The sequence below is a fragment of the Oncorhynchus mykiss genome, chromosome 17 (genome assembly GCF_057628025.1).
Source record: "Oncorhynchus mykiss isolate SJ-2025 chromosome 17, ASM5762802v1, whole genome shotgun sequence".
NCBI classification, from domain to species: Eukaryota; Metazoa; Chordata; class Actinopteri; order Salmoniformes; family Salmonidae; genus Oncorhynchus; species Oncorhynchus mykiss.
In genome coordinates, this window is record NC_143038.1 from 53252092 (window position 1) to 53266977 (window position 14886).

Genomic DNA, 14886 nt, shown 5'->3' on the forward strand with positions numbered 1-14886 from the left:
CAGTAAAATAACTTTCCTGCTTTACCTTGCAATGTTCTCCCTAGCTGATCTGTACAGTAGAAATACATATGAAATATGACAGAACCAGACATAACAAGCAGTGATTTTAGAACATACTGTAGATCTAGTTGAAAAATAAAATGCATTAGATAAATTGTATACAGCAAATCATTAAGAATAATGTATTTCCACCCTCATTATTCAGGGGGCATATTCTAGCCTTGACCCCGACGCAGTCATCTTCTCATTTATTGTATTCAGTTCTGAGATGGGGTGAATATTCATGTTGCTAACCCCTCTTCCAATCAATAAGCCTGTATCAAACTCCTGTTCCTGCAACTGTTTCAGTGGCCAGCACAAATAAGCAGAACCAAAATGGAAAACATTTACAGTAGCTGCCGATCAAACCGGATCCATTCAGACCCGTTTAAAAGCTACAAACTGCCTTCAAAACACTAGGTTCACAGCATTTCCTCCATCTGTCTGTCACTTCCATTCTCCCTAGAGAACCTGGAGAGGCATTTGAAAAAAAAACACACACAAGGCCTAATTGGAGAAAATAACATCATTACAACTTATAATCACGAGCTGACATTGTTCCCCACTAACAAGCATGGCAGCGGCGTAATTGAGTTTCCACTGATCTCTGAGGTGGCTCAGAGCAAGAGCAGAAGAGAGGCATAGCCTGGTGCCGTCTCACTGCTTTTTCCTCTGATTAAATAGCCATAAAGAGTGCACTTTCTCTCTCTCATCCAATAAGAGTGACTCGTGTCTACAGTGCCGGTGTTCTTAATAGGACTGAAGAGGAGTTTTGGGATTCTAACTACACGAAGCGCTATGGTTATTAACGCCAGCTCACGACTAGATGCTACAGTACAGCTCTCAAGCTCCTGTGTTGAGATGGTCTTCCAGGCACTGAGAGTGAGTGAGTGCAGACTTCATTAAAGAAAGACCACACTTTTGATTACAATTGTCATTTACATGTTCTGAGCACAAACACATACTCAATCAGCACTTAATCAGTTGGATGAGATGGATTAGGGTACGAGGACACAAACATTTGAGGCATCATTCAAAAGCTCGTGTTCGTCAACAACATGGCTTCCCAGGTCAGAAATGTAGGAAAACATGTAAAACGTGGAAATGGAACCCATTAATGGGTTATAGTTGTACCAGGCTAAAAGGTTCACCATCTACATTTCGGGTCATGGTCACCATGTACCTGCTGAAGTACAGTAGCTTTAAAGTGCATATTCAATGGGTGTAAATTGCATTTCTTCATGTGCATAGAATGATCATGGCAAAGATTAGCCTCTGTAGTTCAGCTGGTAGAGAATAGCGTTTGCAACGCCAGGATAGTGCGTTCAGTTCCCAAGACTACCCATATGTAAAATGTATACACGCATGACTAAGTCACTTTGGATTAAAACGTCTGCTAAATGGCATATATTATTATATTAGATAAAATGTGTGTTAAACGAATGCCAAATGTGATTCAATGTTTTTTTCCCCCTTGGCTGATTAAAAGGTCATAGCACATATTTTTGAAAGTGCTGACCTTTAAAAGGTGTAATGAGTGGTGTCTGGGCAGAAGGCTGCTGAGGTGCAAATACACAATGCTTGCCATGTTGTGGGGCAGGCATCCAACTCTCTACGCCTTTCAACCTTTTCTCTCTCTTCCTCTCTCTCTCCATCTACCCCACTCTCAAAGCCCCCAGAGGCTGTAGGCCATCACATTCATAGATGTGATCTATTTTCAGTTAGTAGCTAATTGGGTGTTTGACATGATTCATTGTACGTGTATAACTTGACCATTGATGAGCATTACCAAGGTCAAGTAGATAAATGGCTGGGATATTGCTATTCGCCCACTGTAATGATTATTACAACATCATTCTCCACACAGTGAAATCCTTCACCTTTCCAATCATGTTCATCTGATATCCACTCTGACCTTTTGGAGCAAGTTATGGAGCAAGCGCCGAGAAGACGATCCAACTTGACTATCTAGAGGAAGTAAAAGTGGTAACAAGGGCGCATGCTGCTACTGCAGGCAATATTACAACAATATACTGTATCTTTGTTTATGTCTCTCTGTCTTTCATCTCTGCTAACAAACCATACTGCCGTGAAAGCATATGTAACTTGTTTCAGGAAACTAGGAGTATGTCGCGTGCCACTACTTCACAGGAGAGGCATTTGAACATAATGATTATTTGTTTTATCAAAATTAGTTTTTTGTCCAAAATGCCATCTGGAAATTGTGAACTTTCATGTGCCTTATTAACAAACGTGCATGCCATCTGTAAATACGAATAAAATTGTTAAATTACGAGCCTAGTTGGTTGAGCCATGGAAAGAGGTAGAAACCTTCCCACTAGCCATGATTGGTAGGACATGCCAAGAGATGAGTTCGGATTGGTCTGGTATGTAGCACGCTTCTGTCTATAACATGAGCTTCTCAGTATGTGTAGATAATCTTTCTAACGCATCTCTTTTGAAAGATATCATGAAGAACTGCAAAAGTGTTGCTAATGCTCTCCAAGTTTTGAAATCAGTGGAATGCCCGGTGGAAGCAAAATATGATAGCTAAGGAGTTGGAGAAAATTCAGGCATTTGATTGCAAATATGCATAGGGAGTCAAAAAGAGAACACACAAAAGACTGTTGTATAAAACACCTGTCTCTGGATTCCATCTTCAAACTAATGGCAACTATGGCATCCGTGACAGACAGGGAGAGGCGCTCGTCCATGTATATGGGTAAGAAAGTCTAGCTAGCTACATTTTCAGATATTATACGTTTCTAATTTGGTCAGCTTTCATTGCAATTTAAAGCGTACTGTTAGCTAGCTAGCATTATGTGTATGATCTGTGTAGTATTATTCTTATATTCCTATCTCAGAGCCATTTGCATTGCTAGTTATAGTCTGATGTTAGCTAGTTAGCTAGCATTGAACCTAGTTGCATAGCTTTAGCTACCTGTAGATTTATGTAGGGTAGTAAAATTATGAGTTTGGATTTACACCTTCTGTATCCTATGCATGTGACAAATAAACGTTGATATTATTTGATATAGTGTGTGTTTACCAGAGACGGTAATGCTAAGAACAACATGACCCGCACCAAAGTCAAATTAGAATATAACGTTAGGCCAATGAGACAGTGTCCAATTTCCAAAATTCTCCAGTGGAATTCCCTGCTTTTATTACGTCATACTCACTACTGTAAGCTATTTTAGCTAAAGTTACGACGTTGTCAGCTATATGATATGATCATACTTTGAACTGGCTAGCCAGCTAACTTAATGTTAGCTAGTTAGCTAACAAGCTAGAAACTAACCAAAACATTATTTAGAAAGGTGCTTTTAGTTGCCTGGTTTGTTAGATTGACGTATACTAAATTAATTTTAAACGGATGGGTGGTGTTGGTGTTAAAGTACACTTAAGAGGGTGTAAACGATGCTGAATAGGTGTAGACAAAGAAGAGCTCTCCTGTAGGTGTACCAAAACATTGAAGGACCATTTTCTCAATAGTGGGGTTACAAGTTTCTAAACTTTCAAAGCATAATTACTTTCCCATTTTTCCTCAACTGTAGTGTATGATATACCATTCTCTTCTTTTCTCCTGTGTAAAAATTTTCAAATGATGCTACATAAAACAGAATTGAGCCGGTTGGTCACATATATAAATTGTAAAGATTTCAGATAAACTTGACAAAGTATATTTTGTACAGTACACTCTTTATAGTAGTGTATCTGTATGAAACTTTGAATAGCTACAGCATCTAGTTCGGTGAGAGAGGAAGACAAAACCTGAGCATTTGCTGTTGTCTCCATTATGACTACTGACAAGCTCGTACATTCAAAGCACATAACAAAGAAAATTTGTGAAAGAGAAGAGACAAAACAAGTGTAATATGCCATGACAGCTTTTTTGGCAAGGTGACACTGCTAAGAAAATTGGAAATGGCATGTGTTATATCTGAGAGAGAGAGAGTGCAAGAGAGAGAGCGAGTGCAAGAGAGAGAGAGAGGCTGCTGACTGTATCTTTCAGAATGGCTGTCATGCGGGGGACAGGCTCTTTACGACCACGTTGCGTGAATCTACCGGGCCGTGTCACTTCATCTAAATAAAGTGACAAATAAAATCGCCCTCCAGAGTCCCATCCCTTTCTCTGCGACAATAAACACCCCAGACAGTGGAGCCTCGGTGCCTGCCCCAAAGTCAGCCTTGTAGTGAGCATGGCCACTGAATGACTATCTGGGGTAATTGGCCTAGTCACTGACATCAGAGACATCAACCAATCATTATGTAATGTCCTAATCAGAAATACAGCAAATCAGAGGCTGTGACTAGATGACGTGGGTCTGAAGTTTAGATGTCTATTCACTAAACACAATATCACCCAAATAGATGATTGGAAACCCTGTGCGACATTTCTCACTAGATTCACACTGTGAAGGAGGAAAGTGGTTAAACTATTCTATTGCCTCTTAAATAGTCTTTATGAGGGAGTAAATGTGCACAGTTTGAGTTATAAAACACTTAACAGTGGTAAGGTATGGGGGAGCCAACACTGGGTGATTATTCATTGTGAAGCAAAACACCTCAGAGGAAAAAAGGTCTAATTTGCAGCGTGTGACATCAACAATATGAATGGCATACAGTAGCTGCTTTCACAATAACCCTTATGATCACATGCAAATTAAAAACAAACATATTTGTATTTGGCTGGTGGGCCACGCATGTGGATGCGTTCTATTTCCGCCTCTGGCTCGTTAGGGAACTATAGTCAAGCCTGTTTTTATTAGATGTAGTAATTAGAATATTCATATCAAACTTAGTCATTGATATTCATTTGGTGTGGTCGCTCTTGTTGCAAATTTTAAATGTCACAGGGAAATTTAAATCACTATGAAAGGCATGTTCATTATTTGTGTATTGAAGTATCGTGGTTCATTGGTTTGGTGATTTTATTTTCGAAAAGGTCTCAGGGTGTATTGACGTTTGTTCAACCCCAGCTGTAACATGTTTAATTAAAGCTATTCTTTTGAGCTACAGGTGAGCTAGTGCATTACTGATAAACATAAGATAACTATGATGAAAACAACTCCTACCCTGGAAGAATTTAAACAGACAGTGTTTCATATTGAATATCAATGTTTAGTCATAAGAACTCAAATCAATGTAGTGGGAGAGACAAAATAACTTTAAAAACGCTCTACTTTACCTCATCATAGACGTTGTCGTTTCTCTCAAAGTCACCTGCCATTCTGGGGAGGACATGCACGTGAACATGCTGAAAACACACAATGACAAAACAAATTAACATGTTTTATTTCTAGATATTATGTTATTCACTCATTCAGAGAGACATACATACTATGCTGTGCCAGGTACTCTTGTAACAAACTGAACTGACAACAGACCTATCCAGAGACATCTTTCATTAATTCACAACCTTGTGGTGAAGCAATGCTGTAAATCACAGGAGGGTTACAATACATTCCGCCAAGTGTAGCACCTGTATACCATCGGGACTCCTTAATTTTATGCTTTTAAAACTTAAATTGACTTTGTCAGACATCCTTTTCTGTTCCCCCTTGCCTCGTGCTGTCACAAACTTGGCCATCTGCACAGTTAGTTTCCAACTTGCAGCTTTCCTTGGGTGCTTATTAGTGTGGTAAAGTCCCAGAACAACTGCTACGTATTTACGCAGAAGAAGAAAAAACACACACATTAAAACAGAAAAGATAATTAGACAATGCAAACATTTATCTTACACTATGCAAATCTGCAACAAAGTTTTACAGAGTAAAAAAAAGTCATTAGCTAGTGATAACACAATGAAGGACAAGTAGAGAACGAGAGACTCCTCTGAAATGAAATACAACACGCTCAAACTGAAGAAACAATGTCCTCATGATGCTAATGTCCCCAGCACTTACATATGCTTGAATTTTAATCAGCAATCCACTTGGCTCTAGTTTGCTGAAATGTTGCATACTTCAAATAATGCAATAGAAATCCACTAAAATAGATGTTAGTTAAATGAATAGTTCAGCAGCAGTGTTCCTAACACAACAACCGCATGAGGAATTATCGGAGTAAGCCTGTATAATGAAGTGGCGAAGTCACTTTGTACATGTCATGTACATGTCATTTTTATATTGTCTCAGTTGATTAGTTCCTTTTTCAATCCCTGGTATATATAATTATTATTTCTCTAAGTAAAACAGAATAAATCAATATGAAGAATGAAGGACACAGTTACAATTAACATGACAGTAAGCCACATTCACAGGGAATAGGCTTACCTTCGACATTATTTCAGAGATGGTTTTAAACACATTTTGCAAATTGTCATACCGGATTTTACAAATTGTCAACAGTCATTGTGATTCTGCCACTGGCATTGTGGGAGAACAGCACATCATCGTGTTTGTATAAGCATCAACGTGAATAGAGCAAGTGTACTGTCAAGGCTATTCAGATGTAAGAAATGATTCCCACACAAAGCAGCCTCCTGGGCCTTCTGAATACTTGTGACAGTTCTTTAGAGTACACAGCTCTTACTTAATAAGAGCATTCTCAGAAGTATCTTCAAAACAATTTGATTAGCTGACTTGAATAGATGTTCATTAGCATACAGAACATAAATGACAGCACATCCTGTGTTTGTTAGGATCATGTAAGCACAGACTGTCAACTTTGTACATGATAAATAAAATCAATGACATGAGGAGAAGTGTCTTATTCTTTTCTGGATCGGAACATCTCACTTATCTCCGAATTCTCAGAGTTGACAGCACATCGAAAAACTAAACTGACAGGGGAAATTAACTGACAAACAAAACTGATATCCTTGTTTAAAGCTGCAATATGTAACTTTTTGGGAGTTACAGATCTGTCATTGTCATTGAAAGCAAGTCTAAGAAGCTGTAGTTCTGTTCTATGTGCACTTTTCTATGCTTCCCGCTCTTAAGTTTTATTTGTTGTGTCTTTTACTTTCGGTTTTGTACACCAGCTTCAAACAGCTGAAAATACAATATTTTTAGTTATGGAAAATATATTTCACAGTGGTTTAGATAGAACAATGATTCTCTGCACTATACTTGCTTGTTTTGTCACAAAAACTGAAATTAGCCGAACTGTTCTAATTTTAGCAACCAGGAAATGTCGGAGCAATTTCTGCATAGTGCACCTTTAAGAGTTCTTTATCATGAACTTCGGCTACTCAGCAAAGATGTGTATAAAATATCAAGAAGGGCCATTTGAACTCTGAGGCTCACTTTTATCTACAGGTCCTAACCTCAAAAAGCATTTTCTTCAGCACTTTAGTCTCATCTAGAGCATAATATCCAAATTGCCAGCTTTTATTCATTTATCATTACTCAGCTATGCTAAACAGCACAGTCTGTGTCAATGAGTGTTTATAAATGCTACAAACAAGATAACATGTTGAGGCCTCTGCTTTGTTGCCACACATTTTCTATTTAATGAGTAAATTTGCATAATGTCTGCATTATTAAATCTGCCTACCTTGAGGTAAAGTTTGAAGGAAGTCGGCGGTAGCGGTGTTCAATACATTTTAAACGGTGCTGAGTGCGGGAGGCAGAGGCCGGCAGACAGGGAGTGTGTAAAAGCCGGCATGCCAGCAATGTGAAGGGTGGGATGGGAGATCATAAACCCTGACTGACACTGCAGAATGTGTGGGGTGAGTTTCAGACAGTTTGATGCCCACATGCACAGCAAGGGGCCACTCTGCGTGGGCTCAATAAGTCTCCCCTCATAGGATATGGCAGCTGTCATGCCTGGCCTTGACTGGGATTCACACTGGTAAAGGAATTAGAACATGCAAGGTAGTGGAAGTCTGACTTCCTGGATTAGATTTACAGCAGCAGTGTCACTAAATGGCTGTTAGTGCTCTGAAATGGGGGAGTTGGGGACTCTACAATATCACCATTTGAAAGTGTATTAATGCGGGAACAAAGCAAAGCACACACTAAGTGGTACCACTATTTCCTTACAACCCAACTGATATAGGACTATATCTATCTTAATAAAGCAAATAGAAAACAATTTGATCTTAGTTGTTTTCCATCAAGACTGGTACGTGTCCTTGGCAGCAGTCAGAGTCCCACTTACAGTATATCTGTTTGGTCTCATTGCCTCCCTGATTAGACGCATACAGATACTGGGGGTCAAAGTTCAATGTCATCCCCTCCAACGTCCCCTCATCAGTCTGTGGATACTTCCTTATGCTTTATTTTCTATCCATACTTGGTCACCATACCCTGTTTCAAAGAACTCACACACAGCACAGACCTACTCATTTAGAACATCCTTCATACAGAGCTGTATGTTTGTTTGTCTGTGCTACGTTCTAAGAGGTATGTAAAGTTTCTCCAAACATAATAAAACATATGTATTTTAATTAGTTTCTGACTGCAGAGATAAAAGTGTGAATAGCTATAGAGCATTTTTTTTGTTTAGGTGAAATCTAGTCAGACAGGGAGACAAATGTATTTTGTCACAAACAGCTGTGTTCCCATTAAGGCAGAGGGTGCAGGAGCCTCCGTTGCTCCGAGCAGGAGCTACTAATTAGAGGAAGAGAGGAAGATCTGTCCCACCATTCTTTGCTTCCACCGCCAAACCACCTCTTGCTAAAAAGAACAACAGCCAGCAATTTACAGGAAGATTCATCTTGCTTTGTTTGATGGGTCCCCTTGAACTTCAACACCGTATAAAGGGCTCAAACAAACTAAAACGTGCCACCATAAAGATTAATGAGTCTAATGCTAACATTGCTAACCCATTATGTTTGCAAAGTCCATTGTCATGCATCTGCTAGGAGCCCTGCGCAAAAGGTGGTGTGTTTGACTATGGTTCACCCTGAATGTGATGTGTTGTGACTGTTAGCATGAGGGTTAGTCACCAGCCCCAAGACACAGCATAACCTCTGTATTTTACTACAACATAGTCTTTACTGAACCATGGAAAATTGCTGTCTGAAAGTATGTTACACTGTAAATATCAGCTATTTTTAATCATGGTCGAATTACTGACCGGGACCCCACCATTGATTTTGTTTGTCACTCTCACTCAGATATCATATTAAAAACATTTCTCTCCACCCTATGCCAATAGAAGTAGAAGTGTAATACATTTGCTGTAAAACTGCACATTTTCCTCTCTGCCTCTTGGCAAAATGTGCAGAATTGCAGCAAACTTGCTTTAAAACTGCAAAATGTTCTCTTCGAGGGCCTCCCGGGTGGTGCAGTGGTCTAGGACACTGCATTGCAGTGCTAGCTGTGCCACCAGAGACTCTGGGCTCACGCCCAGGCTCTGTTGCAGCCGGCAGCGGCCGGGAGGCCCGTGGGGCGACGCACAATTGGCCTAGCGTCGTCCGGGTTAGGGAAGGTTTGGCCGGTAGGGATATCCTTGTCTCATCGCGCATAGCAGCTACTCTTCCTGAGGTCAAGCAAAATTAAGGCAGTTTATACAATTTTAAAACATTACAATACATTCACAGATTTCACAACACACTGTGTGCCCTCAGGCCCCTACTCCACAACTAACACATACAGTGCCTTGCGAAAGTATTCGGCCCCCTTGAACTTTGCGACCTTTTGCCACATTTCAGGCTTCAAACATAAAGATATAAAACTGTATTTTTTTGTGAAGAATCAACAAGTGAGACACAATCATGAAGTGGAACGACATTTATTGGATATTTCAAACTTTTTTAACAAATCAAAAACTGAAAAATTGGGCGTGCAAAATTATCGAGGTCGCAAAGTTCAAGGGGGCCGAATACTTTCGCAAGGCACTGTATCTACAGTACTAAATCCATGTGTATGTATAGTGTGTGTGTGTGCCAATGTTTGTGTTGCTTCACAGTCCCCGCTGTTCCATAAGGTGTTTTCTTATCTGTTTTTTAAATCTAATTTTACTGCTTGCGTCAGTTACTTTATGTGGAATAGAGTTCCATGTAGTCATGGCTCTATGTAGTCCTGTGGCACTCCCATAGTCTGTTCTGTACTTGTGGACTGTTAAGAGACCTCTTGTGGCATGTCTTGTGGGGTATGCATGGGTGTCCGAGCTGTGTGCCAGTAGTTTAGACAGACAGCTCGGTGCAGTCAACATGTCAATACCTCTCATAAATAAAAGTAGTGATGAAGTCAATCTCTCTTCCACTTGACTACTGTTCAAGAGAGAGGAGAGATTGACATTAATTAATATTAGCTCTCTGTGTACATCCAAGAGCCAGCCATGCTGCCCTGTTCTGAGCCAATTGCAATTTTCCAAAGTCCTTTTTTGTGGCACGTGACCACACGATTGAACAGTAGTCAAGGTGTGACAAAACTTGGGCCTGTAGGACCTGCCTTGTTGATAGTGTTGTTAAGAAGGCAGAGCATCACTTTATTATAGACCGACTTCTATCCCATCTTAGCTACTACTGCATCAATTTGTCTTGATTATGACCGTTTACAATCTAGTGTTACTCCAAGCAGTTTAGTAATTTCAACTTGCTCAATTTCCACATTTTTTATTACAATATTTAGTTTGTTTAGGGTTTAGTGAGTGTTTTGTTCCAAATACAATACTTTAAGTTTTAGAAATATTTAGGACTAACTTATTCCTTGCCACCCACTCTGAAACTAATTGCAGCTCTTTGTTGAGTGTTGCAGTCATTTCAGTCGCTGTAGTAGCTGACGTGTATAGTGTTAAGTCATCCACATACATAGAAACTCTGGCTTTACTCAAAGTCAGTGGCATGTCGTTAGTAAAAATTGAAAAAGCAAGGGGCCTAAACAGCTGCCCTGGGGAATTCCTGATTCTAACTGGATTATATTTGATAGGCTTCCATTAAAGAACACCCTCTGTGTTCTGTTATTCAAGTAACTCTTTATCCACATTATAGCAGGGTGTGTAAAGCCATAACACATACGTTTTTCCAGCAGCAGACTTTGATCAATAATGTCAAAAGCTGCACTGAAGTCTAACAAGACAGCCCCCCACAATAATTGTATCATCAATTTCTCTCAGCCAATCATCAGTCATTTGTGTAAGTGCTGTGCTTGTTGAGTGTCCTTTCCTATAAGCATGCTGAAATTCTTTTGTCAATTTGTTTACTGTAAAATAGCATTGTATCTGGTCAAACACCATTTTTTCAGGAAGTTTACTAAGGGTTGAGAACACGCTGATTGGTCGGCTATTTGAGCCAGTAAAGGGCTCTTTACTTTTTTGGGGTAGCGGAATGACTTTAGTTTCCCTCCAGGCCTCCACGCTCTCTAGTACGCTTAAATTGAAGATGTGGCAAATCATAGATCTCATTTAAGAAGCTATCCCTTTTTCCTTTCTTCTCTGCCCCCAAATGTTCAGATATGCTGGTAAAGTTATCAGGTTGTCAGCTAGCTAGCTAATGAGGTAACAAACATGACTGAACAAGGTGTAAAACAAATGATTAACTACCCATGAATAGTTTTAGAACGGCCCACGACATGGTTTATGATTGTAAAATGCAGCCCCCCCCATCCACGACAGGAAGAAGGAAACATTGCACTGGTAATATGGGTCAGATCTTTTGAACTGTTTGGGATAGAAACAATACGTTTTCGCTGCATAAATGGTGCAAGCAAGATGCTAATGAATCTGTGTTCGGGTAACAGCGGGATAGACGTTTTACATTTACATTATAGCGAAGCCTTATCATTACAACAATTAATACACACATGAAACAAATTATTTGCATTTATTAATATTCTTTGCACAAGTGCTCCCAAATTAAAACTGCAGGTCATAGCAAAATATTTTGTTGTATATATGCCACTTTAGAGACCTGTCTACACCTCATGGCAAAATATTTTTTTTTTAATCGCTTAGGGCCCCCAAAAGGTTAGGGCCAGCTCTGACTGCATGTGTTGTTATGGATGTGGGTACACAGACCCGCTAGCCACTGAGACCCCTCATGATCAGTTCAGATTTATTTAGTGGCCCGCACTCCTATCAAACTTGCACATCCCTGCTTTAGAGTGAGATCCTACTTTGTGAGGAACCGTACTAACATTCATTGTGGGTGTGTTGAAATGTATTAAACACCTACTGCATTGTTAAGCAGTTGCAGTCAGCCATCAGTGGCAGTAACAAATGGCCTACTGTGCCATTCTAGGGTCACCTGAAGCCCTAATTAACCCAGAACCATGAGGCAGTGATCTGTTTTGAAGTTGGCTAGGTCTTCGGTCAAGCCCTTAGGTTATCTCATCAGCATGCCCCCTCCCCAATACACATCATCACAAACCTTGAGAGTGCTGCCAGTACACACTGCAAATGACTGATAGGAATATATCCATTTAGCAAAAACAGGACCTCTGCAACTGTCAATCAAATAATGGGAATCAACCTCTCTGGTTCATCTGGCTCTTTAATAAACAATGACTGTGCCATCAAACCAGCACACAATCCGGCTTCACTGGTTTTACTGTTAATATTTCTGTTTAAGCACATTCTCTTTTGTTTTCATACAGCAATGTATATATCATAGCCCTTCTCTGTGAACACACACAGCAACAAACATGTTCCAAACAGAGCCGTCCACGTGATGAATAACTATAATCACCCCTACATTTTCCACAAGACGAAAATAAACTAAATTCCATCATTCTAATACAAAGATTTGTCTGCTGTCTTTGTGAGACTCCAGGCACAGAGTTTATAAAAGTGCATTTGCCTCCATAGACTGCCTCTCTCTTATTCAATCAAAGAGTCATTTTTTATTGCCAGTGCGAGAGCACACGATTGCAATAATCCAGTTGATAAATGGAGGTGGGGCAGCTCTGTAGCCAGTGTGCTTGGTGCACCAGATAATATTTTTCTCATAAAGGGACCAGGCAGGCCTCTAATTCAGATTTACTGCATGTTCAAAATTACTGGATAAAATATGTAGATTATTTCAGTGGGTTAAGGAACAGTGATAGAACAACTTCTCTTTATTACTGCCTTTGGTTCATGGCTGAGAGGTTATCTGTTGCGTTTCCCAGTGATGGCACTCACTGCAAATGAGAGAATATTTGATGCAGGCGATTTCATGATAATCCAAAAGCCAACCTTCCCTTAGGTTTGAATCTAATTGAAGATAGCAAAAAATACATTGCTATTTGACCTTGTTTGTATTGACAGACAAAAACAATTTAATCTCAAACAATCACTGGATGAAAAATGGTTTTTGTGAAAAACGGATGGCAAAGTTTGTTTCTCTGGGGGGTAGTATGACCGCCATCTTCTCTCCACACACTAGTCGGGTTTTGGGGGCATTCTCTAGATCAGATCAAATCTGGCTGCAAAATGGCCTGACTGCAGGACTTTGCATTCATTTATTATTCATGCAGAGTATTTTAAAGTTGATTTAGAAACTGGTCAGGCTAAAAGACAGTTGGCCCAGGAGCACATTTGAAACCCTGACGTGTCCTGTTAAAAAAAACACCCAAAACAGCAAAACTCAGGCCCCTTGTGCCCAAGAACAGACATCTCATGTCATTGTTATTCAAATCAGAGAAAGAGAACAGGGCAAGTAAGAAAGGCCATCCTTTAAGCAGAAGGTAGAGTAGGTTATGTGGAAAGTTGTTGGTGAGGTGATGCTGTGTGTTCAGCAGTCCCATTAGCAGATAGACTGGTTTAGGGTTGGGCTGGGGAGGACAGATGTTTCTAGCGTGCAGCGTGAAGCTAATGAGCATGAAGAAGACAAGGCAGGGGTAAAAACAACATTAACGGCGCCAACAACAACAAGAAACAATGGAAAACAACAGCCTCCAGAACCATTTATTACAGATGTAGAATCATAATTTGAGCCAGTTTGCTACAAAAGGAAATTAATCCTGCAGCAACAGGAATTGTGAATTATTATGTTGGTTATAATTCATGGACATATTTTTAGGGGTTGCAACATTTTTCATAAGGGAAAATCAAGTCTGAGATTTCAAAGTATAAATTACAAGCTTCAGAAGCATTTTTAAACCTGAAATACAGTAATTATCCTGCAACAGGGAATTCTAGTTCTCTATTTAGCTTTCTAAAGGTAATTACTTGAATTTAAAGTAAGCGTTGATTGTGAGCGGAAATTACAAAAGAAAACAGTATTTTAGAAGTAGTGATAAAGGAGGCTCTCTTATTGGCTGTTGGCCTTCTGAGTCATAGAGAAGATGCGGTTTCTGTCCGAGTTGGATTACAACAAAACAGAGTGGTTTGGACAAGTTTTAAGGTTAATTGATATGTCAGGGAAATAACATGGATGGTGTATAATTTTTGTTGTTGTTGTTATTTAACTAGGCAAGCCAATTAAGAACAAATTCTTATTTTCAATAACGGCCTAGGAACAGTGGGTTAGGGGCAGAACAACAGATTTTTACCTTGTCAGCTCAGGGATTCAATCTTGCAACCTTCCGGTTACGAGTCCAACGCTCTAACCACTAGGCTACCTGCCACCCCAGATACTCAGTCAATATGAGTCCCTCCATTCAATCAGACATGGAGGAAGGCGTGGGCTTACCTACTGTTGAAGAGTGGTCCGAGCGGTTATGAAAGCTAACCTTTACTATTAAAAGGCACACCAAATACGCTATGACAGAGGGACCCCCCCTTCCACCCTCCTAAAGGCACCCCACCTGAGAGGGGCCACTAAGCGCCTGTCTGACATTTCTCAGGTTCACATGAAATTAACATTATCCACCACAAAACTCCCTATTTAGATAAGAAATCCTACGAGCCGTAATGCCTCATTGAGCCTATATATGATGTGATAAGAATATAAAGAGAAATAACAAACCTCAATGACCTGCTTGTTCCACACATGCCTAGACAGCCCATACAGAATACTAAACAGATAAA

At 39.9% G+C, this 14886-nt stretch overlaps 1 protein-coding gene across 3 annotated transcripts in view; it reads right to left on the reverse strand.

The window, feature by feature from the left end:
- Positions 1-14886, reverse strand: part of fhit (fragile histidine triad diadenosine triphosphatase) — a 313492-nt gene that overhangs the window by 36414 nt on the left and 262192 nt on the right. For all 3 annotated transcript variants that reach the window (XM_021569594.3, XM_021569595.3, XM_090205953.1), the window contains exon 7: positions 5231-5299. In XM_021569594.3, the coding sequence (XP_021425269.1) occupies positions 5231-5299 (69 nt within the window). The remainder of the gene's footprint in view (positions 1-5230; positions 5300-14886) is intronic.